The 25,317-nt window shown below is 40.8% G+C and overlaps 2 protein-coding genes across 3 annotated transcripts in view; one reads left to right on the forward strand and one right to left on the reverse strand.

Annotated features, from left to right (window-relative positions):
* Positions 1-331: 331 nt before the first annotated feature.
* GNB4 (G protein subunit beta 4) overlaps positions 332-25,317 on the forward strand; it is a 32,618-nt gene continuing 7,632 nt past the window's right edge. The window contains exons 1-8 of one of the 2 annotated variants that reach the window (XM_030455895.1): positions 332-419; positions 17,404-17,500; positions 21,775-21,813; positions 22,516-22,622; positions 23,576-23,639; positions 24,225-24,387; positions 24,602-24,668; positions 24,816-25,017. In XM_030455895.1, coding sequence (XP_030311755.1) covers positions 17,444-17,500; positions 21,775-21,813; positions 22,516-22,622; positions 23,576-23,639; positions 24,225-24,387; positions 24,602-24,668; positions 24,816-25,017 — 699 coding nt within the window. In that variant the 5' untranslated portion in view covers positions 332-419; positions 17,404-17,443. Of the gene's footprint in view, positions 420-1,075; positions 1,182-17,403; positions 17,501-21,774; positions 21,814-22,515; positions 22,623-23,575; positions 23,640-24,224; positions 24,388-24,601; positions 24,669-24,815; positions 25,018-25,317 lie in introns of those variants that run through there. The other variant, XM_030455896.1, reaches the window with a different exon arrangement.
* LOC115598731 (basic salivary proline-rich protein 2-like) lies at positions 395-1,744 on the reverse strand. Its single transcript, XM_030455798.1, has one exon. It carries the CDS (start codon positions 1,742-1,744, stop codon positions 395-397), a length of 1,350 nt encoding a protein of 449 aa, XP_030311658.1.

Consider the following 25,317-nt stretch of genomic DNA (forward strand, 5'->3'; position numbering starts at 1 on the left):
GTCCTGCGCTGCCCGCCCTCCCGCCGCTGCTGCCTCACGCTCCGCCGCCGCACCCGGTGATGGGGCTGCAGAGCCGCCGCCTGGGCACGGCTTTCTTCCCGGGGTGCCGCCAGACTCCGGGACCTTACACGAGGCTTCCACGGGCGCTGCCGGCTCCCGCTCCCGTCCCCGAAGGTGGCCGTCCCGCTCCACCCCTCCCCGCCCCGCCAGGCCACGGCGAGCCCGGGCGCCGGCACCTCCGGGGCGCTGTCGCTTTAAGCGCTCTGACGTCAGCGCTGCGCTGCCATGGCAACGGCCCGTCACGTTGGCTGGGTCCATGCGGGAGGGGGAGGAGCTCCTCCCGCCGCGACCGAGCGCCATGGAGGCGGCGGCTCGGTGACACCCGCGCGGACCGTTACCCGGCGGCGGAGAGCCCGAAGGTATTTCCCGCCCGGGCCGCGGCGGGATGGAGGAGGCCCGCGGAGCCAGGCTCCTGCCGGCGGGGAGCGAAGACGGGCTGGCGAGCGGCCGTGCCCGTCCTCTGGGGCTCAAGGGGGGCCGCCTGAGGGCGGTGGCTGGTCCTCCGGGACGGCCCGCGGCGCCCCCTCCGCCGTCCCGGTGCCGGGAAGCCTCGGCCGGGCGCGGCGCGGCTGTGCAGGGCTGGAGGGGCCGCGGGCCGCACTTCCTGGTCCGGCGGCAGCGCTGGCCGCCCCCGCGCAGTGTCGGCCGTACACATCCCGGAGGAGTGTGGCTGCGGGCGGGTGGCGGCCGCGAGGTTCCGCCGCGCTTTCCGCCCCGAGCAGGTCTGCTCGGGCGGCGGAGCCCAGGGGAGAGCTCGGCCCCACCGCCAAGGGGGCGCGGAGCTCTCCGTACACGGGGAGGGCCGCACCGGCGGGAAACAGCGGCGCCCTCTCCGCCTTCTCCCGCCACCGCCCCCCGATAGAACTTGGTGGGGCCGCCCCGGGAGCGCCGCAGCCGCCCCGCGCCCGCCGACCCCCCGCCCCGCCCCTGGCGGACGGCCCCATCCCGGGGCGGGGGGGGAGGATGGGCGGCACCACCGCGCCGCAGCGCCGGGAGGAAGGGGGCGGTGCTCGGCGGGGAGAACCCAGCCGCAGCGGGGGTGAGAGCTGAGGCGGCCGCGGGCGTCGCCGCCAGCAGCGGCCCCAGCCCGGCCAGGAACGGTGCCGCGACCCTGCCAGCAGGTAAAGCTCCGCCACCGGGGCTGTGCTTCCCGCCGGGGCGCCGGCTCCGGCCGCGGACGGAGGGGCCCCGCCGGGACACAGCCCTGGGGCGGTGGGCGAGTTAGGGGTGCGGTCCCGCCTCGGGGTTGCGAGCACTGGGGTCCGCCGGGAGTGGCCGGTCCCGGTAGGCGTGGGTGGCATCTCCGGCTTCGTCCCTTCCCGTCCCCCTCCTCCCCGGGCTCCCCGTAGCGCGGGCATGCCGCGCCGCCGCACCCAGCCTCCGCGGGGAAGGGTGGTGCCGGGGCAGGGCTGGGCCTCCGGGGCCTCGGGAGGGCTCCCCGGGGCGGGTCCGGATTGGGGGCGAACGGGAGGGAAGGAGAGGCTCCGTCCCTCCGGCGTTTGCTTACGTTAAGGGGCGAGGAGCGAGGTGGGCGGCACCGAGCCCCCAGTATCTCCAGCTCCGGCACGGTTCCGCTGAAAGGAGCAGCGGGACCTGCGGGACGAGTTGTGAGAGCTGCCGGCGGGGCAGGGCGCCGAGGAGTCCCTTCCCGCCTGGAAAGTGCCTGCTTGTTGCCGAGGGTCATCAAAGACAGACCTGGCGCTGAAAGTAATGGGATTAGCGATGCGGGTGTCACTCTGACTTGTGCTCAGGGATGTTCAGAATTCTTCTGCCATCCCGGCAGAATCAGCTAGCCCAGCGCTTCGGATTTAAAAGTCTACCGCTAGCAGCAACAGGCAGTTCTGAGGCTTATGGGATAGGCAGGGGAACTCTTTTTCTTTTATGTCATTATTTCTATGCCTACATAGAACTTGTTGGGGTTTCATCATTCTCTAAATCAGTTTTGTGGCAAGGGGCTGTGACTTTCATGCAATGCGTGGGTGTTGTGACAAGGGTAAGTCTGCAGGTACTCCCCATACTTAGGAAAAATGCAAAGTCATTAGGTGCGTTTTGTGTCATATTTCATAGGTACTGCTAGTTTCCACATCCAGATTTTTTTTATTTTTATTATTCTTATGTTGAGGTTATCAACTTCTTTGTTTTTAGTGTGGTCTTCATTGGAAGTTGTGAAGAACATTTAAATTGCGTGTGTCTGGTAGACAACAAGTTTAGCTTATGCTATAATGCTATGTGAATTAATGAAAAATGAGCCTCTGATTTGTGCCCCCTTGTTAATTACACAGTTTGGGAAGAGATGTCTTTTACTAGGTTGATTATTTGTAGCTTGGAAAATTCATTATTTTCTAGGCTGTTTTTCAGTTCTGAAGTAGGAGCATGGTAGATTTCAGAGCAAGGTGTGAGTGGAGGAAAAAAATTCATAATTATAAATTATATTGTTTTATTATAAATAATAAATTTCTGAAACAACAGAAGAGTAGCTGTTCTCTGCCAGGTAGGTTGTTAGCAAAAGAATGGCAAAATGGTCTTGAGAGAAGAGGCAGGTAACCAACCTCTTAATCCCACTAAAAAAACGTTGAGAGAGATAAAAATTCTAGTTTTCTGAATCTGATGGGAGTTGTGTATTTAGTGGAGTTCTGTGTTCTAGTCTGATCTATTCTCTGAAAAATGTTGTGTCAGTTTTCAGCTGAGAATCTGAATTGGCAGATTGGAGTGATCACTCGGTGAGGAACAGTTCCCCTGTGATAGTTGGGTTCTTTTTCTCTATTCTCATCGTTGTAGCCCAGGGGTTGCCATGCTTCACCTACAAAACTACCCACAAGAGCATTTATTGTGCTTTCCAGAATTTCATACACTTCCCTAAGAATGAATAGAGGATCCAGAGGTTTTTGATAGTTCTTGTGGGGACTTAAGGAAACACTGGCAGGCATGAGCCTGCAAAGTCATTCAAGTGTGCAGAGAATGTGAAGCTGCTCTCTGACTTCTCCTTGAAATGATGGGAGTGATGTAAAAGTGGTCACTAACCTGACAATTAAGTGACAATACAGTAGATGTAATTAATGGTTAAAGTTAAGGAAAGTCTGAAGTAACACTAACAGGGATAACAACTGTATCAACAAATTAAAATGAAACAAACCACACGAAAAAAATCCTGAAAGTCTTCTAATGGGATGGGAATCTTTGGTTGGTTTTTACAATGTTTGTTTGTGATTCCTGTGCGTGATTGCTGTGGTGAAGTTAATTTGTGCTTCCAAAGAGCAGACTGATTTTGTCTTGGAAGATGGGATCTAGGAAAAACAGGGAGCTCATAAAGATATGGATGTCTTGTGTATCTAACATGGCAATAATGGATTATCTATTATTTCTTTAAAATTAGCAGTTTTTACAATGAATAATATAGGTGAATTGTAGCCTTAGTTATTAACATGATAGATCTGTGTAACAATAAGAAATAATAGCTTTCCATATGTTAATGAAATGTTGAGTTTCAGGTTACAGGGATGTCTTTTTCTGTATCGTTAAAGTGATGCAGCAAATAGCTGGTGCTCACTGTCTTGCTTAGCCCTCTCTGAAGTGCTTTAAAGTTAGGCTCAATAGACTACTCAGGTTATTTAATTCTTAAGTAGAAGATAGTTGGCTATTAATGTGGTCTGTTATATTTATGTTGGATAATGGAAGTTTCAAGTATTTCTTCATGTTGCTTAGTTGAGTACTAATATATCTAGTGTTTAATTTGTCCTCCAAGTATTTTAGTTTTCCAAACGGTTTCTAAAGAAAAAACCTGGGACTCAAGAACCACATTTGAAAACCTTGCAAAAATATTTTCTGGTACAGACCTGTGTATAGTTCTCTCCTTGAACATTATGCAATTTTTTTTAAGATGCTGCAGACTTGATGAATGTAAGGCTTTGAAGATGAAGTAAGGAACAGTAAGACCGCATTGTGCAGTGCGTTGTAAATCTTCCACAGTTCCTGTCTTCTCTGCCAGAGTCATAAATTAAGATTTGTGTTACTGAAGACAGGGTCATTTGATTTATAGTTTCTTTTTTATTTTTTTTATTTTAGGAGTCACTTTAAAAAGTCTCATCAAACCAGTGAAAAACGCAGAATCTCTGAGCTTGATGTGCAGTGCTAATTCATTGAATGTAAATACTTAGGAACAATGGTAACGCAGTTATTGTGGTTTGGACTTAGTACTGTCAGAGAATATCAGTGCTCAGATTAATGCAATTCTCAAGTGCCCAGAACTTGCTGTTTAGAAAGTATGCATAATATTGCTAGTCAAGAAAACATTTTTAAGTTCCACCAGAATTTTTCTCTCCTTTAATTGGATGCAGACCTGTCACTTATCTTCTGAAGTTTGTAATTAAACTTAGTTGTTATTGTTCTTGTATGAAACCTCTGTGTTTTGCAATGCAGTGTTTTATAATAGGATTCATATGAAAGATGTTAAACAGAACTAAAGCAAAAAATCATGACAAACGTGAAGGTGTGCTCCTAAGGTTGTTTGGTATCTGGTAGTAGGGCAGAGGACTTCATAGAGCTTTCTAGATAACACATGACAGTGTTGAATGTGCAGCTTTAATTTTTAAAAATCTGTACTGTTTAGGATTGGGCTGATATGTTCAGCAGCATGTGAACCATGAAACAGTTCATCTTTGCAGAGAGGCTGAGACAAGAACAAGAGATGAACAACCTCATGTTTTGATGGGATGTCAGCTTAGATGCAATCAGTGATCCTTGCTGTTCTGATTAGTGTGAATTGTTACAGTTAGTGTGGGGAAATACCATAATGAGAACTTACCTGCATGTTTATAAAAAACAGATTTTAAAATGAACATAGACATTGACCAGCAAATAGTTATGCTGTTCAATGGAGACAGTTTTATTTCTTTTAGGTCAGCTTCCAAAAGTATGTGAAATGCTGGCATGCAGTAAAACAAATTTTGATTCAGTTACTATAACTCTTGCAGTGTGTTGCTTTTTGAAACCATTCTAAACTGAAAAGGAGGGGAGTGCCTAACTATAATGTAGAGTAAAAGGCACTTTGTAGTTCCACCTATTACATAAAATTAGCTGTTTGGAGGCAAAATGGATTTGCCAATTTGCAGAAGCTGTAGTTTTCCCTTCCTTATGTTAGATCCCAGACAAATATTAATCATATGGATTTTCAACATAAGCCAAGTGTTTGAGTCATTGTGAATTCTACTGTTTTGAAACATTAAAAGGGCTGAGTAATGTTAAGATTAAAATTATTTTATAATAATTAAATTTTCAAATGGGGGGGAGGGGAACAAAGTAAACCCATCAAATCAGTCCCATGATTGCATATATTTCTTAAATGAGATTGCAGATCTTGGAGCTACTCTTGATTATTAGCTTGGTATCTTTGACAAGAACAAAACCTCCTCACAGTAAGTGATGAGAAAGAACTCTTGGACCTGTTTGGTTGCTTTTTATAGTGCAGTTATTAGTTCAGGTGGTCAGCATCTAAATCTTGCACAGATCACCCAAGCAGTTTCAGGATAAGATGATGATTTGAGTCTTGTTGGGTTAATTTTTATATATGTTTTTGCTGCCCTGTATTTTTTTTTCTGTAGTAATTATTTATGACATAAATTGTAATTTTCTGTTTATATTTTAAAATGCAATTTATGTGGTATTTGTACACATCTAAAGTCTTGCATTAAAATTAAAGATGCTTATGAAAGATATATTGTTAAAACACATGGTATTTGAAATTGATCCAATTAAAATAAATACATGATTTGACTACTTTTCTGAAGACCCTTTCTGTCATTATCAATTGTTGTGTGATTTTTCATGTATTTAAACTCCAGTTTGGAAAAGATATTTTCCTTCCTTTGGGTCTTTGATTTAAAGTGAGCTTAGTAGTTGCTAAGCTGAAAGAAGTGCTCATTACATATACAGATGCTACACTTGTCAGAGGGGAGATTAGAACTTGTTGATCTGTAAGATCCCTTCCAACCCAAACCATTCTACAAAAATCTGATTTAACACACCAAATTTAGAGCCTCAGTCTGTATTTAATGACTTTGATTGTTTTTGGTGATTTGACTTACAGATTTTGACAGTGCAATGTAATGTCAGAGAAGTAAAAAATTAATAAAAGTGTGGCTTGTAAGGTTTTAGGCAATCTTATTCTACAGAAGCTTCCACCCCAAAAAGAATTATAAATTAGGTTTAAGCAAATGTATTTATTTGGTGTTGCTATGGGGGAATGTAAAGTGGAGTCCTTTCCTTCACACATCCAGGTTGATGGTGGGAAGGAGAGGAAGGAAGAGCTAATGAGTTTTGTAGCAATTTCAACATTAGGTACAAATAGGGCAAGTTCAAAAAAATGTCACAGCAGTTTCTGAGAAAACATTGAGTCCAAATGCCCTAAAATTTGAAGAAACTGATGATGGTCTTAGTGCCATTTTCCTTCCATTGGATCACTCGGAAGGATACAGCAGGGATGTGGATGTTCCCAACATTCTTAGAGGAGGAGAGCATTGGCCCACAGGGAAGTGTTGCTGGGAAGGATTGCATCCTTTTCAAGGTTACTAAATGACCCTTTTTTGATCCTGACTGACTGACCTGTGGGGCAAGAAACGTCTCCATTGTTCTTTCTAGTAGTTTGGATACAAGGTGTCTAAATTTAAAAAAAAACAAAAACTAAAACCAATCCAAACTACAGAAAATGAAATGGCCGAGAACTAAGACTGCTGCTACAAACACAACCGTAAAGGGCAGATTCTTCTTTTGTCTCAGAAGCAGCCCAAAAGAGGGAGCTGAATTATTATTTTATTTTTTGTGCAGCAGGATAAAAATGTAATACAAGAAAAAAGTAAAAGGGCTATAAATGTACTAGAATGTAATTATGTCAGTGCTTCATTGCTGATCCCAAGCCTTCAGGAAAAGCAGCTAATTGGGAAGGTCAGGTAGCTGGAGACAGGAAGTCATTGTGGCATTTTTTTCCCCTCTCATCTACTCCAGTTCATTACAAATGCAAATAGATGGCGATCAAAAGGCAAGCACAAACTTTGGAAAGTGGAAAAATTAAGAAAGGAAAATTGACTTGCCTTGTGTTTTCAGAAGCCTGAGCAATTTTCTGTTCTTAATCTCTGCAGAAATCTTATGACCCTTAATCATAGACTTTCCTACTTTCCTACAAGATGAACAGCCACCATCCTAAGCAAACAGTTAAATTGCTTGAGTTTCACTGGCAGGGCTAATGTTTGCCTTTTCATTGAGTCAGATATAGTTTTGCTGTGCTTAGCTTGAAAAAGCAGAGTATTAAGACAACTCAGCCATTTTTATTAATCTTTCAGTCACAATTGCTGAGAAAAAGTCCAGAACTGTAGCATGCGTATCTCAAACATTAAAACCAGAAGACTTACAAGAACAGTGTCTGCTCTTTAGTGAAGGCTGAAAGCAGAGATGATGTACTCATCTAGGCTGCTGTTGACCCAGTTCACTTTGAGATATGTAGGAAGTATTTATAAGAACAGAAGTTTCAAGGGATTAGAAAGATAACCTCCAGCAAGGCAGATTGTGGACTCATGGGCTCTTTGTGGCCACACTGCCTGGCAAACACATTCCTGTCTATAACCTTAGGCTTTGTCTCCACAGCGGTATTCTGCTATTTATAATGTAGCATGTGTCATGTTTTAATAAAAGTGTTGTTATTGTGTTAACAAAAAAAAAAGGGACACTTTGGGAAAGATTGCTTCTAGGGGGAATATTGTACATCTTTCCTCCAGCATTTTGTTTCTCTTCCATCCTCTTCTGTTGGAAACTTCATCATAGGGTCATCTTCTGATAGCCATGTTGTCAATTTCTGACTTTTTGCCACTTCACACATTTGTGTGACCCGAGTATCTTCTTTTTTTGTTCTTGTATTTTTATTTTTGGGCTATAAACTACACAAATATGTTTGGATTTTAATGTATTGCAGGGATGTGAAAAATGATGAATTGCACAATGTCTTTTAACATAATGCCACTTTTATCCAGACACGTTTTGTTTGGGGCTTTTATCCTGCCTAAAAGTGTTCTGCTACATGTAATCAGCATGTTAAAGATACTCCTACTTTAAAGACAGCCTTTATTTTGAGGGCCCTGCAAGTGTGAGGATAGTTAAAAGCACAGTGACTGCTTTTATATATGCTTTCATATATTGTATTCCTTAAGTATTTGATGTAGTTTCTTTTTTAATAAAGGACCATTTGAAAAGAGGCAGTGCTGCATGAGAAACATCAAAAGAGTATGGATGAGTTAGATCAGTCTCATCACAAGTGATACCTGAAGTTACACAGCCTACATACTCTTAAACCTATACTTGCATCAATATAGCTAAAAAACAGTACTCAGGGTTTTCACATTCTAGTATGGGGTTTCTTCTGCTCAGCCTGTGGCTTTCTGTATAGAGAGGAGGTTGATAGATTTTTTTTAAAGGTCTGTGATAAAATGCATCTGAAAAATAGTATGAGAAAAAAACTATTAAATTCTCCTGAACTCTAGTCTAGAAGAGAACTTAATTTTTGTGGCTTAACTATTATAAATAATTGACTGGGAGCATATTGTGAACCAAGTGCAAAATTACAATTAGACCTGAGGGCAGTAGTTTTATCTAATCTTTGGGTAATCAGTGTAAAAAAAGCAAATGTTTATATTCCCTTGTTTTCTTATGAAAGAAGAGTCCAGCTGTATGCTAAATGTTACAGCTGTGTGATTATGTGAACTGCATAATGCCTCGCTGTAACTTGGGTACCAAGGGAGTGTGTGTGTGGTGCTGAATGGTGAGGAGAAGGGAAGGGTGCTAAAGACTATGTATAGATCAAAATGCTTTTTTTTTTTTTTTTTTTCTGCAAGCTGGTGATACATCTGAAAGGATGCAATGTGTGTGTGTAACTGGTAGTGCTGGGCTTTCTGCTCCTGGGGTGTGTAAGAATGCTCCACTTTCAAGAACTGTCAGCAAGAAATTAATATCAGTCAAGTGAATGATCATCTTAGTTGGGTCAAGACACTTTTCCTGTAGACAGTTTCTCTTAACATGTATCTTCGCCACTGCCTTTAAACCTAAACTTTCTGTGTACTTAGTGCCTTTTATGCATACCATGCAGTCTGCTTGCTCTCAGAAAACAGGAGGCTGCTTAAGTAATCCTTTGTGCACGTGGATGCCAGACCAGATTTTATACACATAACACTGCTTGGCTCTACAAAATGCAAAGGTACTGTGCCACTTCAGTAAATATCAGTGTAGTAGCCCCTTAAAAAAGTCCCAAATCAAACTTGTTTAAAGCTAGTTTCAAATGCAAGTGGTCTTCCAAAATGACTTTCAGTTCTCAGTCTCCAGTGCACTTTTCGTACCAAAATTTGGTAGAATAGCTTCTGGGTGTAGCTGGGTGTTTGAAGAGGCAAATTACATAGTGTGTCAGTTCACTGTGTGTGTCCTCCTGTCTGTCCCCAAGGAAGAAATTGGAGTGGAACCATCTCTGTGTTGTTATTTATGGTTGTACCTTTTACTTCATTAAGATCTTTCTTGCCACTTCTTACATATTTTGAATTGCAAAAGCAATAATAATTTGTTCAGCGATTGTCCTGTGGTCAGTGAACCTAATTTTCACTGGAGAATAATTATTACAGTCACTAAAGACAGTATAATTCAAATTATATGAAGTTCTGTTTGCAAGGATTGTGATGAAAATGAATCTGTTCTTTTGTACCAAAACATTTAGACCTGGAAATGAACATAATGAATATGAGAATGTTACTTTTGAAAAAATCACTCTCTTGGGCTGCAAAATATTAATGATTTTTAAAAATTCCTTCCTTCCTGTGCCTTTTTCAGACTTGTGATTAATGCTTAATTTGTTGGGCTGTTTTTCCAGAATCTAGTGTGTGTGGGCAAAGAAGAGTAGGGGCTTTCTGCAAGTGTTTTATGAATGTACTTGGCTTAGCCTTTTGAGTTATGTTTTAGAAATAAATTCTTGTATCTCTGAGCTTAAGCTACCAGTCTAGCAAGATGTCAACCTATTGTATAAAGAAAGTTAAAAAGTCTGAAGCCACTGCTCGTTTTTTCACGAGTAAACTTTTAGCAAGAATTACCTCAATCTGATTTCTAAACCGGGATTTCCTTTGTCTGTTTGGTGGCTGCTGTTAACAAGGTCAGTATTTGTTGGTCTGTTTGTCTTCCATGGAAACCATAACCCAAGTGGTGATCCAGCTCAGGGAGGGGTTGTGATCTGCTCCCACCCATCTCCTCTCGGGTTTGTTCTCTGATCTGCGGGCTGTGCCTGCGCGGGGTCAGGCGGCAGTGCTGGTAAAAGGGCACTGGCTTCTGAGCCCAGCAGCACTGCTGTGAGACACCTTCCAGCCCTGCCTCATCTGCTGGTGAAGATACACTCAGGGTTGATGCTTGAAGTGCAGAATGTGCACACAGATTATTTGTCTGACTCCGGTTATTCCTGTTAACACACCCAAGCAGTTGTTGCGGTAAATCCAAACGTTTTCATGTGGCAGGCTGTATTTCCAAGTTGTACTAAAATCACAAGCTAAATAACTGTGTGTGTGTAAAGTGGCACATGCTTCAGCTCTTTTTGATGTGTACGAGGTGTTTTGGTGGAGGAAGGAAGGAGCAATGTTGTTGGCTTGAAACTCCTTCTGCCCTGCAGCCCAGGGGTGGGGCTGCATTTGTGATGTGACTGCGTGGGGCATGTTGGCACACCAAGAGGCAAGACTGCTTTCAAATCCCACTCATCTGTTGCTTGCTCATGGGTTTCTTTTGTTACCTCTCCTTCCCAGCTGTACATGCAATCTTGAATACATATATTCATCAGTTCCTTAAAACTGGGGGGTGGTATCTCTTGGAGAAATGGGTCTTTAGGTTCTGCTAATACCCTTCCTCTCCAGAGGCGTTGGTTGATTATTTCCTGTTTTTGTACCAAAGCTATAATGGAGACATATCACTTTAAAACACTTCCAAAATGTGCAGAAGTGCAACAATAGCACTGACCTCAGGAGGGAGGTCACACCCAGGCTGCTTCCTGTTTTCTTCTTGGGGAGACCAGAGGCCCTGAATATGGGAGAACTCTGCTTTATGTCTGCCCAGGGGCTCAAAAATCACTGACAAATTGATTCCATTTTACAAAATAAAAATTTAAAAAGCTTGAGGAAGATATTTAATTAGAAATTCCAAGCTTGTTTTCTAAATGGTAACAATTAAAAAAAAAAAAGTCAACCGTTATTCTTTTTCTTTACTGAAATGTCTAAGATACTCTGCAATTAACACACCCCTCAAAAGTATGCATTAAAGATATAGAAGGGAAGGAGATGCACTGAAGAGGTTTGAGAGGAGAGAGGAAGAACAAGGTACACAATGGCACAATGGCAGCCTTTGTATACTGTTATTTCAACTTTTGCCTCTTTTTACTTGGTTTTAAGTATTAGTTGATCAATATAAAAGCTCCTTGCTTTGTTGTCTTTGTTATTGATGCAGTGCAGCTACAAATCAGAACAAAGAGTTCTTGGGAGAATTAATAGCTGCTAAGATCTTCAAAAAACAGGAAAGACAACATAGGGCCAAGATACAGGGGAAAAAAAAAGGCATTAGAAACATAATTTTCTTCAGTGGAGAGTTGAGTGCTTGTGGTCCTCAAACAGCTCTACCACAGTAAATATATTATGTCAAATTCCAACTGTAATACTTTTACTGTATAAAGGTATATAACTACAGTATAGCATTAATACATTCATTTAAGATTACTGTTGTGCAGGCAGAGATTCACTTTATGTAAGGCCTTGTCCACTGGGTCAAAGCTTATAAAATTTGAACTGTTCTTGAATATCTCAAATCTGTTCCCTTTAGACAATAAGAAATAAAACTTCTGTATGTTTATCTTCTCTATTCATGGTTTGGGGGGAGAATAAAAGATTGTGCAAAGTTACCAAAGTCTTGATTAGTGTCACTAAAAAAAGTTACAGAAGATTAGCAGGTAACTTTGCACAAGTACCTTCAGCATATAAAGGTTTTGTGTGTGAGTTACCAGTATAACTCCCTTGAGACAGCTCTGGAGTGTTTCTTAGTGTCTTTTTTCTATAATTAGTCAAGTACTATAGTTAGAATTCCTTATGTTTAGCCACCTGTGTTGATCACTGGTAGGGATGATCACATGCAAGCTGTATGAAACCTCCTCTCTTGATTTTTGCTGCTATGTGTCGATCACTTTTGAGATCTTACTGCATAGGAACTGAAAAACTATGGTTGCTAAGTGTAGGTAAGCACTTACTCAACTCTAAAGAACTGCTTTTTGAATACAAAATAAAATTCTTGTTTAAACAATTCTTTAGTCAGTAGCTCTTAAGAATATTGTCAGGCAGACTGTTCTTCTTGCAGTCTCTGTATATTTGGCACAATAATAGCAATGCTTAGTTATGGGGTGTGGAGTATTTACACCTCTCTAGTAATTTTTTTTCCTCCTGTCTATATGGTGATCTTACATGGGAGTAAGCTAAGCTTGCCAAGGCAAGTGAAAATGCCCCCTTTTTTTTTTTTTTTTTTCTTCCCCTGGTAAAGAAACCAAATTATTTAACACTTAGTTTGTAAACTGCAATGTTCTCTGAGACAGAAATAGCTCTTCTTTGCAGAACTGAAGCTTCCTATCACTACATGCCTTACTATTCTGCTTCAAGTAATCTGCAAATATCATCCCATTTCCTGGCTTTCCAGAGCTGTGTTGGCTCTCAGCCTCCTGCTCCATGCAACAGGGTCAACAGGTCCCTGTCTGGTGAACTCCTTGTGTCCTGCTCTGCAACCTGCCAGGCTGTCACAGAGGTCTTAGGTTCCCTGCATCTTCTTACAGAGTCTCCTCAAGTGCATTTAGTGTGAGTTTTTGCAGAGGAAAGGATATTTTTCCAGCCATGATGGTTTTTTTTTCCAATCCATGTATTGCAGAGAAAGTACTTTCAATACAAGAAATGGTAATTTGTCACTGCCTGCCCCATATAATGAAGGATTAAACTCTTAGACAATGATGCTGCTACTGAATCAGGAGTAATGCAAGGGATAATTTATCTGTGGAGCACTCAAGCCTGCCAGTGGCTCTCTTGACACTAGATATGCTGTGGAATCTGACTTAGTTAATTATTCTGCCTCAGGAGGTACTTTATTTTGGTACCAGCAGATTCACTCGCACAAGTCTGCTGAGGAGAAGTTGCGCTGAGGTAGAGTTCAGCCAAGAAATGGCATTGCTGTTCTGAGGGCAGAGATGTGCTGCCTTGGTTACACAATAACTTGCTCACAACCTGCTCCCTGTGTTGTTGCTTCTGCAGGGCAGCATCTCCTGTCCTTGACCCTGTTTCCCAGTTGCTTGGGTGTCCTGCAGTGGTACACCCCCTGGCTACCAGTGGCTTTAAATATTCTTCCTCTTCTATTGCTCATCCCCCTTATGGCCTCTTTGCTGTAGCAGATGATGTTATTTATCACACATCATGCACGTTGTGAATTGCATTTGAGGAGAAGCATCTGGCTTCTTCATCAGAGTTTCTACCTGTGAATGTTAAAAAGGAGGTACCACTCGTTTTCTTTCTCAGAATATTTTTTTCCCTCTCACTGAATGTTAAATAAGAATATTAGTAAGTCAGGGAGATAGACATTCTGTTACCCTCAGCCTTACCAAGAGGAATCCTGACTCTTAGAGGTGCAAGAGCTGATGCCTCTGCTGTGTGCAGGACCAGCTAGGGTATGGCTGGGCTCCTGGGCAAATTATTCTTTGGAATAAAGAATTTTCCAGGCAGAAGTAGTAGTAGTGGTATTTTTGCCTGCTGTAATATTTTGATCTTCCTGGAGGGCAGAGTGAACAAGCATGTGTCCTTTATAACAGTACAAATAGGAGTTGAATCCACTGTAGTTTTCAGTAATTGGTTGTATGTGGAAAAAAATGGCAATATAGTGATCGCTTACCTCTGTTTTTGCAATCCCTATGAGCCCTGTGAAAGCAGTCCCAGCATTTAATCAGATAAAAACCAAGTTGTTTTTATCCAAGGACTGGTAGCATTGGGAAATAGCGTGCTTCAAGGTTGTGGTGGTGACCTTCTTCTCTGGGCTGAGGACAGCTTTACAGGATGAAGCTTTTGCTTTGCCATTGCTGCCAGCCATCTATGTTCTTGCTGCGCTTCACTGATCACATCACAGGTGCAGGTAACAACAATGTTGCAGCAAAGAAATACAGTCAGCATAATGGTCTTCACACATGGTTACATCTTGAGTATGTCATCAGAAGCATTAAAATGAAATAGATGAATCTGCAAGTTCCAAGCACATGCTTAGCTTCTGGCATTGCTGTCTTCAGTATGGATGGCATCAGGAAGGTTCTCACACAATAGTCCAACAGCAGTTCAGAGATGCTGCTTGCAGAGTTAGTCTGAATCCATGAGACCTTCCTCCCTACCCACTCCATTTCTGGAATTTGTGAGCACCTCAAAATAATGCCTACAAAATTAAAAAATCTCAAGTGGAAGCATCTTCCTCACAGTTCTGCTAAATACTTTAAGGTGGATGGATGGTCATTTGAACATGGGAACAGCTGCATTGGGAGCTGCTGCCAGCAATATATATTGTATTCAATCTATATGAGATGTAGCTTGACTCTGATACTGATAGGATTTTATGGGCAGTAACTAATGAACTTGCAAATTTAGAACATACCAGGATTGGTACCATACCATTGCTAGGACTTTCCAACTACAAAAAATCTATTTTTTTTTCCAAAAAAGTATGGAAGATCATTGTCCTTTAATTTGATTAGGAATTTATTTTTATGCTAAAGGTAGGTGACTGAGAAGTCTTCCTGACCAGGGTTTTGTCCATGTAGGAACTTGTACAGGTATAACATGATTTAAAGCTGTCAAACATAGCAGTTGTTCAGCTGCTGGTGCAGCTTGACTCAGAAGTGGTATTGATGATGAACAGTGCTGATATGAGTGACATTAAAGTCATTAACATTGACTTTATGGTTGGAGTGCAAAATGGTCATTTGTGGTCTTTCAGTTTATTTTCTAATATGCTCACAATTTTACTACCAATAAAAAAATGTCTTGACTTTAACTACTTGTGGCCAGCTGTGCATACTTCCAGATGAACAGTAACATCACTTTTTTTATGGCCAGTTCTCTGCATTGAAATTAGTGTTTACAGAGCACTGAAGTGTGTGGTACATCACAGGGCAGAAGCTGACTTCCCTTCTCAGAAAATTAGAGATACATCAACTTCTTTGTTAAGTGTCTTTATCTTCTGTTAAAAATAGCCTGCAGGACTGCTGAAACACTGGCAGGCATTGAGGCATCATGGCTGGCTTGCTTCAGTAATCTGAGTCCAGTGTTTTGTCTGTGTTACCTTTGTGTAGGTTCTAGAACAAAAAAGTGAGAACATTTTTAAAAGGATAATCTTAACACTGTGAAACTGAAAAAAGGGGGTTGTATTTCATAGAGGCATGGTATTCCAATCAAAATATTAAAATTGTAATTAAACTTCAAAGGCAGGTGAATAGTATGCATGATAAAGTGATTGCAGTTTTTGATGCCTGATTTTTTAAACTGGTTAGTGTTGGTGACTTCTATTTTAAGCTTGCTGTGCATTAGACAATGTTAAATAGCCTGGGCCCCTGAAGTAGGAAGATGATGGTATATGGATTATGATGTCCTGAAGAGCATAGGTTTAGGAAGGAAAGGTGTGAACTTCATTGTTTACTTGTGTGTCTGAAAATATTAGCTAGACCTAAGTCACCACTGTGCACTTACTAGTGAGAGTGTATTTTAATTTAGAGGTGATCCAGTTTGTCTGTGTTTGAGGGTTCATTTGGATACTGACTGTGGAAAGCATGGAGGGTCAGATTGAGAGAAAGGTACCCTTTCCTCCTTGAGCAGAGAGAAATTTCCTACCTCTTGTGTAAGGAACACTTGTGTAAGCTGTTAGTCCAGGGATGATTGTTAGCAACGAAAAGTGTCCTGCTTTATAGATGGAAAAAAGCCTTCCAGAGTCTGTCGTACAGGGCACATCACTGCTGAACTACAGAGAACCAGTATCTAGACCAAAGAAAGAGCTGGGCTCCCCTAGGGCTCTGCAACTTAACCAGTTACTCTGTCACCTTCCTTCCCTCCTTTTTCAGTGGACTAAAACTGGGAGGACAGTGCTGTGTTGTCTCTCATCCTTAAATTAAATGCTTAATGTTTTGAATAGGTTCTTATCCCCACTTGTTTTCTTCCCTCAATTTTCATTCTGTGAGCAGTAGTCCAACTTCTCTCTTTTTCTATGAGCTTTAAAGTCTTTGGGGATTTTTTGTTCATGTAATGGGATCACCACCACCACTTTTCTGGTGTACTTTTTTTTTTATCATGAAAGAAATACAAACAAGAGCCTGGTTTATTCCTGAGTAAGCTCCTATCTTATTTTGCTTTTACTACAAGGATGTTGAAGTCTAGGCTTATGTGAATAGACTTACGAGGTCTTTGTCTCTACGGGTGCTGTACTGAGAACAAAGAACAAAGTTGATCTGAGGAAATTGTTGAACACACTGAAAAAAAGAGATGTAAAATCTGATTTTAAAAAAAATTACTGACCTGAAAGCTTGCTTAGGTTTGGCCTTACTCTGAGGTGTTCTTTTTCTTAAGACTGCTTTGAGTTTTTGTTCAGATGAGGACTGCTTTAGGCTCTGTGGGCTGTGCCAGCAAGGGGGTGCTTGTAGGGATGGTTCAGCTTTTACTCTCCCTTCCACTGTGTGGATGCTTTTGAAATTACAACATCATCCATGGTACTTAGCCCAAGGAAGCAGGGAAGAAAAATGTAGGGAAGCTGCTATTTCACCTGCAGCCCTCTCTAATTTTCCTCTTTAATTAAAACGAAAACCTGCCTCGGATGTGATGTGCAAAGGTGCCTGTATCCCAGCAGTGCTGAGCTCCAAGGCAGATGTTTGAGGCCACCGCTGCAGTCTTTGCTCTCTGTTGCCACCTTGGGGTGAAGACTGAGGGGTTTGGAGGCTTCAGGGGCAAGGAGAAGTGGCACTATGAAGGTGTTCAGTAACTTTTTGAAGTGCAGTGAGAGCTTCTGTTGACAGTTCCTTGTAAACACCAAATATACTTCAGTTAATCCTGCTTTTCATATTAGCTCAGGAACTGAAATAACTTAGGTCTTGCCTGATTTATTAGACAGTGTACGAAGGGAGATACCAATTTGGAAGTCTTTCTAGAGGCAGAATAAAGAGATATTAGGTTTGTGAGGTTTTGTGGTTTACTTTTTAAAGAGGAGCAAGTGATACTGAAGCTTATTTTTCTTCCCTCTTATTGACAGGTTTTCTTCACCAGTGGAGTGTGAGAAATAGAGACTGAAGATGAGTGAGCTGGAACAGTTACGACAGGAGGCAGAGCAGCTGCGAAATCAAATCAGAGTAAGAATTACTAATTGCTTATTTTTCATTATAAAGTTCCTCCTTTAAAGGAATAAAGATTGCATCTGTGACTTGCTCCTGTTTAAGCTGTGCAGAGCTTAAAATGTTTACAGAATATTTGCTATCAAAATCAGAAAAGGATGCCGGTGGAATAATGAAATGCATTCATAATACTTCTGGAACAACATGTTGTATTTCCCTATTGAATTTTGCTGTATTTTGTTACTAGGGTGGTGTTTGTCTCTGCAAATGTTTTATTTGGTATTTAAAAGAAAAAGTGAGCAGCAGACTTGTAGAACCTAGACATGACAACTTGGGCTTAAGGGTATTGGAAAAGCTTATTTCTGTGCTAAAAGTGACCTCTGCACTGCTACTCTTGATTAGCTTGCAGGTCAAAGCATGGAGTGTGAGAGAAAACCTTCCAGGCCCTGTGTCATTTCTACAGGCCCTATTTCTTTGCTTCCTCTGGAATAATTTTTTTAAAAATGTGGATTCCCCCATATGTGCTAATTTTATGTTGAAATTACTCACTGCACAGAAATGAAGCATGAGGTGTCATGCCTGAAGTCAGTTTGCCAGGAATCTGTTGCAACCTGCCTGTAAACTTCAGTGATGGAGTCTTCGGTGGGGAGAAAAGAGCAACATATAATAAGGATTTTCAAAGTCTGTTTATTCTTCACCAGCATTTCCTTTCCCCAAACATGAAACATTTGTAGATCTGGTTTTTATGAGAAAGACTTATTTACAAAGATGTGTATCAGCCAAGACTTCAGGTGTCTCAGACCACGTTGCATGTACACTGACTGTTTCAGCATGGCATCTGCTGGCAGCAGTTGTTTAGTGGTCTGCTGGTCAGAGCAGTGGATGTTAAGCTGCTTATCAGTATCAGCAAGGTGATAAACACACTTCATGTGTTGGGGGCAAATGTTGCTTTCATGGTTGCTCGTTCAGTGTTATCCAAGAAGAGCTGTCTGCTGTCATTTTCACTTAATGCCACTAATGAGGCTCAGTCAGTGTTGTGACACTGGGTGCCCCTTCTAGCAGCACTGTAGGGCAATGCAAATAAATTTTACTTTACAAAACTTTTTCTTAAATATAAACTTTATTACAGCATTGAAAAAAATAAAAGGAATACCCAATGTTTCAGTTTTTCCTCTGCCTGGTGTGTAAAGATTTTCTCCTCAGATTATGCTGGGGTAAACCAGTTGGGTTTATTTCAGTATTCATTATTAGTCTGGTTTTGTGCAAAATTCTTCTCTGTGAAGGAGATACCAGGCAAGTGAAGAGAGCCAGACTGAGTTGCAGGAATGTTTGCTTCTTTAATTTTGGTACATACATATCTGACTGACCCTTTGTATAAGGACTCCATTTTGTGGTTTCAGGTTTATTTAACATTTACCTTGAAACTCTGTCACCCAAACTTGTAACTGGATCTACACAGATGTGGCTGAGTAACCATGTGTAACCAGGGCTATTGCCCTTGGAGTCAGCTCAGGGCTGGCAATTAGTTTATGCCTCTTTGGATTTAAGTGCAGGGTTGGATACCTAATCCTTAATTTAAATTCAGATTAATATGCAATTATAATATGCTCCTGATGACTTAATAAGATGACCAAATAATCGAGTTTTATATTTGCATAGGTGATTGTTTATCTTTCTTATTAAAACTTGCTTTATCTTTCTTATTAAAGCTCTACACAATTTTCTTTCTAAATAGGTATTCTGTTTGGGACAGGTAAAAAGACAGGTGTAGAATCTAAACAAGTTTTTTTAAGTGTCTAGAATTTCTAGCCAGCTGGTAATCTTCAAGACATATTTCTTATGCACTCATAAAAAGAGGTGATGGCAGCATTTAATGTTTTATATGCAGCTAGTGGTTTGCTATTTGAGTTGTTTGCAACTCTTTGGTTTTACCTGATGTTTTTCCTAACAATAAAAGCATGAAAAATCAGCTTTATGCATACAAGTGAGTTCCAAATAAGATTGCACCAAGCAGCTTCCTAAAGTAAAATAAACTGCATAGCTGTCAGTTTCCCAATACACTTTCTGTAGTCTGCAATACTTTAGAAATATTGAATGATTTTTTTTGGTATCTAGGTGAAATCAGTACTTGTGCCTCCCCATGTAGTTACTACAGCTGTAGCCTTGTTCTGCACATGACTGTTGGAGGGATAAGACTGCATTAATTTTTAGTGCAAGAAGTTTAAAACATCAGTGAGTGATGAACTATTAGACAGCTTTGTGGTTAAAGTTGATTCCTAGTTCTGTCTATACCAAGGTTCCCATGTGATGCGTGTCCTCACTTTGAAAATTAAAATTCAGGATATGATTTTTGCAAGTGTTACATATTTGGCACAGTCTCCTTTGAATCATGACATTTTCTACAAAGTTGGCACTATTTAAAAAAGCCTATATAGTTTTGAGAAAAAAATCTTAAGTTTGTATGCTAGAAAATTGTGGGGAATGCATATTGATCCCTTTTTCTCACAATTCTGTACTGCCTAATGCATGAACTGAGAAAAATGTGCAATCATATAGAGGAATTCTTTGTGTTGTGCATCATCCTAGCAGAATCACTAGTGTCATATGTAAAAATTAGAACTGAAATATCTTGAAAATGTGAGAATTAAAATAGCTTGTGGAAACTTTGCTTTTCCTGCAACTTTGCCAGTTCTATGGCAACTGTTAGACAGCCTCGATGATAGGTGTTGCTAATAGCACTGCCTTTAAGAAAAATTGCTTTGCATTATTCAGAATTTATGTTGAGCATCTTCAAGTGTTTCAGCTAAACTAAAAAAAATTAAGTTGGTCAAAATCCAGTGTGTTTCTTCTTGTGGATGAAGTAAGACCTGAGTGCTAGGGGATTTGCTGCTCTGGTATTTTAAACCCCTCCTGATTCCAGACGTCAACATTTTATAAATATTTCTACAGTTCAGACATTTTAAAAATACATTGAGATGACTTAATCCACTCTCAGGCTTGCTTTCTGGGAGGAGAGTGGTCAAAATAAGCACGCAAAAAAAAAAAAATTTCTTAAACTTGAAGCATCAAGTAACCCTCAAGCAAGAGCTTGAAAACTCTTGAGCTCCTGGTCAGGAGGCATTGGTGCAGTTCTGAAATGTGTGAGAAGAGTTTTCCTTTCCTCCCCTCAGAGAAGACAATGCCATTGGTATAGGGAGTGCACATACTTCCTTGAGGGCTCGTCCTGTGGGGACACACAAGTGAGTGGTGAAGAAGGCCATCTGTCATCTGTGGGTTGCCTGCTTCACTGGTTACAGAAGTTGGAAGGTACCTGGAGAAATTGCAGGGAGTTAGAGAGGATCTTGTGGCTGATCCTTCAGCACTGCTGTCAGTAGTTTTATCTCCAACTTGGGCTATGGAGTCCCTGTCTAATTTTAAGCCAAACATTTTAAATCAAGTGCCTATTTTTGTGTTTGGAAGGCAGGACCTGAGTTGCAGGAGTGCAGTGCAGACCCAGTTGTCACTGAAACCAGGTTATGCAAAATCAGGAGTGTTGCAGCTGAGGCTGAGTGATGCTTGCCTGCATGTCAGGTGTCCAGCCTCTTACTCTTGGTTGTACAAATGAAAGTAAAGTCTGTTTCCTGGGTCATATAACCACAGAGTCTGAAATAAATAAAAAAATTAATAACAAAAAGCCAGAACAATATCTGTATGGAGACTTGAACACCATGCATTCTATGAAAGCTTCTCTAAGTCCATGTCTGTCCTGCTCTCCAGCCCCTGCCTGCTCATTTTTCCTTGCCTCTTATAATCAGCATCATCACCCCTGCACAGCAAGGAGAGTTAATGCAAGGACCTCCTCTAGCACAAAGCTTGCTAATCATGCATAATATGTGGTTGCTTTTTCAGATGGATCAGTTCTTCCTCTTGGTGCTCAGCACACCCTGAGCAAGCATATCCACACCACGGAAGGAATACAGGGCAGAGGGTAGGCACTGGGACTTTAGGATGGCACCAAATGCCTTTGAATCACCAGTTCTGTAGGAAGGGAGATTCAAAGGTTGCTGGAGCATGATACTTCCTAAGTCCCTCTTCCTCCACTACCACCTAGCTTGTGTGCCAGTGCTTTAGATCCCTTGGACAATAAAACACACTAGGTGACAGAAGGCATACTGGTGTGTAAATTGTTGTTGGCTTGTGGCTTTTTGAGTGTGGTGAATTCTAGTTTAAAAATTTTTTCCTTTAGACACTTCCTCTCCGTTGACACTTAGTGTCACCTTTTAGATTCAAACTCTTCCATTCTTTTGTTTCAGGATGCAAGGAAAGCATGTAGTGACACAACTCTTGCTCAGGTATGTTCTTGATTCTGTGTGTAGGCTGTTACTTGTTATATAAAAAAATAAAATTCCCTAAAAATTATGACTGTAACATGCTTCTGTTTAGTAAGTGAGATAATAAAATGAAAGAAGCCTTTGGAAGTGGACTGTGTATTTAGACAGTTACTTAAAACAAAACCACCTCACCAAAAAACAAACCAGCAAAAACCCACTAGTCAGTAAACCCCTCACCATCTTAATGATCCTGCTTCCAGTTTAGTTTTTAAATAGTGTGTGTTTATTTTGTTCGGTATGTTTAGAAAGACTTAAATAAATAGCTTTTAGCTGTATCTTGTAAACAAAAGTATTTTGCATTTAAAGTTCTGTTGTGCTTTAAAAAGTAACAGTGCAGTAACAGTCCTACCATTGGTTTTATTTGAAAACTTTCAGATTTAGTAATACTGAGGCTGTTTCAAATTATATAGGATTATTTTTTTAAAACTTCCTTAAGTTTTCAAATGTACTCATTGTGAAGTTTGTTTCTGTATCTTCTGTAAAATCTGCTTTCCCCAGTCCTGTATGCAACCTAAGTCTGGCTTGTCCTTCAGTGTAATTATCTTTTTTTTAATGTTGCATGCCAGAATAGATTACATTCTATCAAAGTTCAAATGTATTTAGTTATCTTATGTATTAAAAATAGTCCTCAGTATCTCAGGGGTTTGTTTTATTTATTTTTAGATCACAACAAGTCTGGACTCAGTGGGTCGAATTCAGATGCGGACAAGGCGTACGCTTAGAGGTCACTTAGCCAAAATCTATGCTATGCACTGGGGATCTGACTCAAGGTTTGTACAAACAGCCCCTTAAACCTCCACTTGAAGGGTTAGAAGTCAGATTGTTGACTTCAGAATTCAAATTGCCAAATTGCTACATTTTGGGATCTATGTGGTACGGTGCTGGTGCCTTTCCAGGGGGATCACAGACTATGGCTGGAGTGGGATTTTTGTCATCAGTTATAGTTTGCCTTTTTAAAACGCTAACTGTGAGTAATGCACAGTGGTAACACAGCCTGATTTGAAAGGAGAGGTACTTTGCTTCTTCCTACCACAGGCATTTTGCCTTTTCCTTAATTCAGTTTTAACTAAGCTCTTTGAGTCTGTCTATCCAGAGGGTAGGGTATGTGATGTGGTTTTGGAATTATGGATATTGTATTTTCCCAGGTGTTGAATAATTGTGTAGGTTCTGTGATAATAGATATAGCACCTGTAAGAAGAAATCCCAACCTGTTTTACTGAAAAAACCCTAAAATGACCTGACTGAACTTAACAGGAAAAGTTACACAGCTTCTAGGAGAGAATTTTGTTATTCTGCCTTCAGAGCCAACTGGTGGTCAGAAGTCAGTAGAGCTTTGTGGTCTGTTTTGCCTTCTATAGTCCAGAAAGGATCTAGAATCTGCTCTCAGAATAAGCTTTATTTTTCCCTAAATTTCTTGCTTTTCTTATTTAGCTGTGTAGTTAAAATATTAGTATATGAAAAATAGAAGCAGCTGTGGAGAGAGTTCATAAAATGTGTTTTCAGTAAATTGTTTGGTTCTGCCCATTGTTAATCATAACTGTCTGTGGACACAGGGGAATCTTTGGTCTGGTAATATATAGCTCTTTGCAGGTTTTTTTCAACAAATGTTGTGTAATAATGAAATTATGATTCTGAATCACTTGGTCATGATGTATGTCCATACTGAGATTTTTTCTGTTTGTTTGTTTAATATTAACATATTCCATTTTGTGTTCATACATAGGCTACTAGTCAGTGCATCTCAAGATGGAAAATTAATTATTTGGGATAGTTATACAACAAACAAGGTAGAGTTTATTTATAATCCCTCTTAACAATTCACACTTAACTTATGTTTGAAGGTGTTTGTGTCTTATCCTTTTTCTAATTTAGACATAACAGGTTGGTTTTTTTTTCCTTTCATGAATAACTAGATAACTAGATAATATCCAGATAACTAGAGATATGGTGGGGTTTTTTTGGGAGAACCTGTTAATTGAAAAAAATCTCAGGTAGAGTGTGGTGTGATGATACCTGCTATAAACTGTCCTGTCTCCATGGGTACAGCTATCCAGTTCAGAGATGTAGAATAACTGGACAAAGAAACCAAAGTAGGATAAACAAATGTTGTGAATGTTTAAGTTTAGAATAACTTTGCTATTAAATAATGTTGTACCTGAAGTTCTATATAACTACCCTGGAGACTGCTGGTATTTTTCATCTTAGAATGTATATATAAATATGAACATGAGTTGTAAGATGTTGTAAAATCAAACTCCTGAAACAACATGCACAATCTACTTGGTTTAATCTGCTGTAATTCATTAACTGATATGAATGACCTCAGTGCAAAATGAAAGCTGCTGTGATTCATGAGCTCTGTCTTTCTGAAGATGCACGCCATTCCCTTGAGATCCTCCTGGGTGATGACTTGTGCATATGCACCATCTGGGAACTATGTTGCCTGTGGTGGACTGGACAACATCTGCTCCATATACAACTTAAAAACCAGAGAGGGCAACGTGAGAGTGAGCCGCGAGTTGCCAGGGCACACAGGTCAGCAATAGTTTTTGTTTGAGTTTTGGTTTTTTTATTGCACCAAATGAAATTGTCTCACTTTGGGGTGTATTCTGAACTCTGAAACAATTCTTTTTTGTTTTGATTAACAAACCAGCTCTGGGAGATCTTTGGTCACTGCTCTTTGATTTGAAGCATCAGTTATTATTACTCCTAAGTCTGAAATTAACATGACTTTGGATTTTTTTTTTAGGATACTTATCCTGTTGTCGCTTTCTAGATGACAACCAAATTGTCACTAGCTCAGGAGACACCACTTGGTGAGTTTTTGAGCTCTTTCAGCCTTTATTTCCCCCCCCCCCCCCTTTTTTTTTTTTTTTTCACTTTTCAATGCCTTAGTTTGTATTTAAAACCTAAACCCTCAAATAAGCATATACTTTGTGTTAATGCTGTCACTTTATCTGCAGCGCTTTGTGGGATATTGAAACTGGTCAACAGACCACCACGTTCACTGGGCATACTGGAGATGTGATGAGTCTCTCCCTAAGTCCAGACATGAAGACTTTTGTTTCGGGTGCCTGTGATGCCTCCTCAAAGCTCTGGGACATTCGAGATGGAATGTGCAGGCAGTCATTCACAGGACATGTGTCAGATATTAATGCAGTTTGTGTAAGTGATCATTTCTATTTCCACATGGAAAGAGGGAAGATAAAAGCTGTAGTTGCATGAATTCAGCTTATAGTCTACTGGTTTACCTTATTTAAAAGAATTTTTTATGGCAAAGACTGTTAAATTTCCTGTAATGAAGAAGGTTGTCTAATAACTCGTGAACTAGTTTATAACTGAATTATTACTCCTATCACCTATGGTGCACTGAAGCGTTTTTGGAATACTTTTAGCCATGTTTTCATTCATTTTTTTTAGGAAGGTAAGAATGGAAGAAGAGAACTTTTTTGCAGAGTTAAAACT

Source organism: Calypte anna, chromosome 9 (assembly GCF_003957555.1).
Source record: "Calypte anna isolate BGI_N300 chromosome 9, bCalAnn1_v1.p, whole genome shotgun sequence".
Taxonomy (NCBI): domain Eukaryota; kingdom Metazoa; phylum Chordata; class Aves; order Apodiformes; family Trochilidae; genus Calypte; species Calypte anna.

Coding starts and splice junctions, on each gene's coding strand:
- LOC115598731 (XM_030455798.1), bottom strand. CDS start 1,744: ATGACCCTCGGCAACAAGCAGGCACTTTCCAGGCGGGAAGGGACTCCT.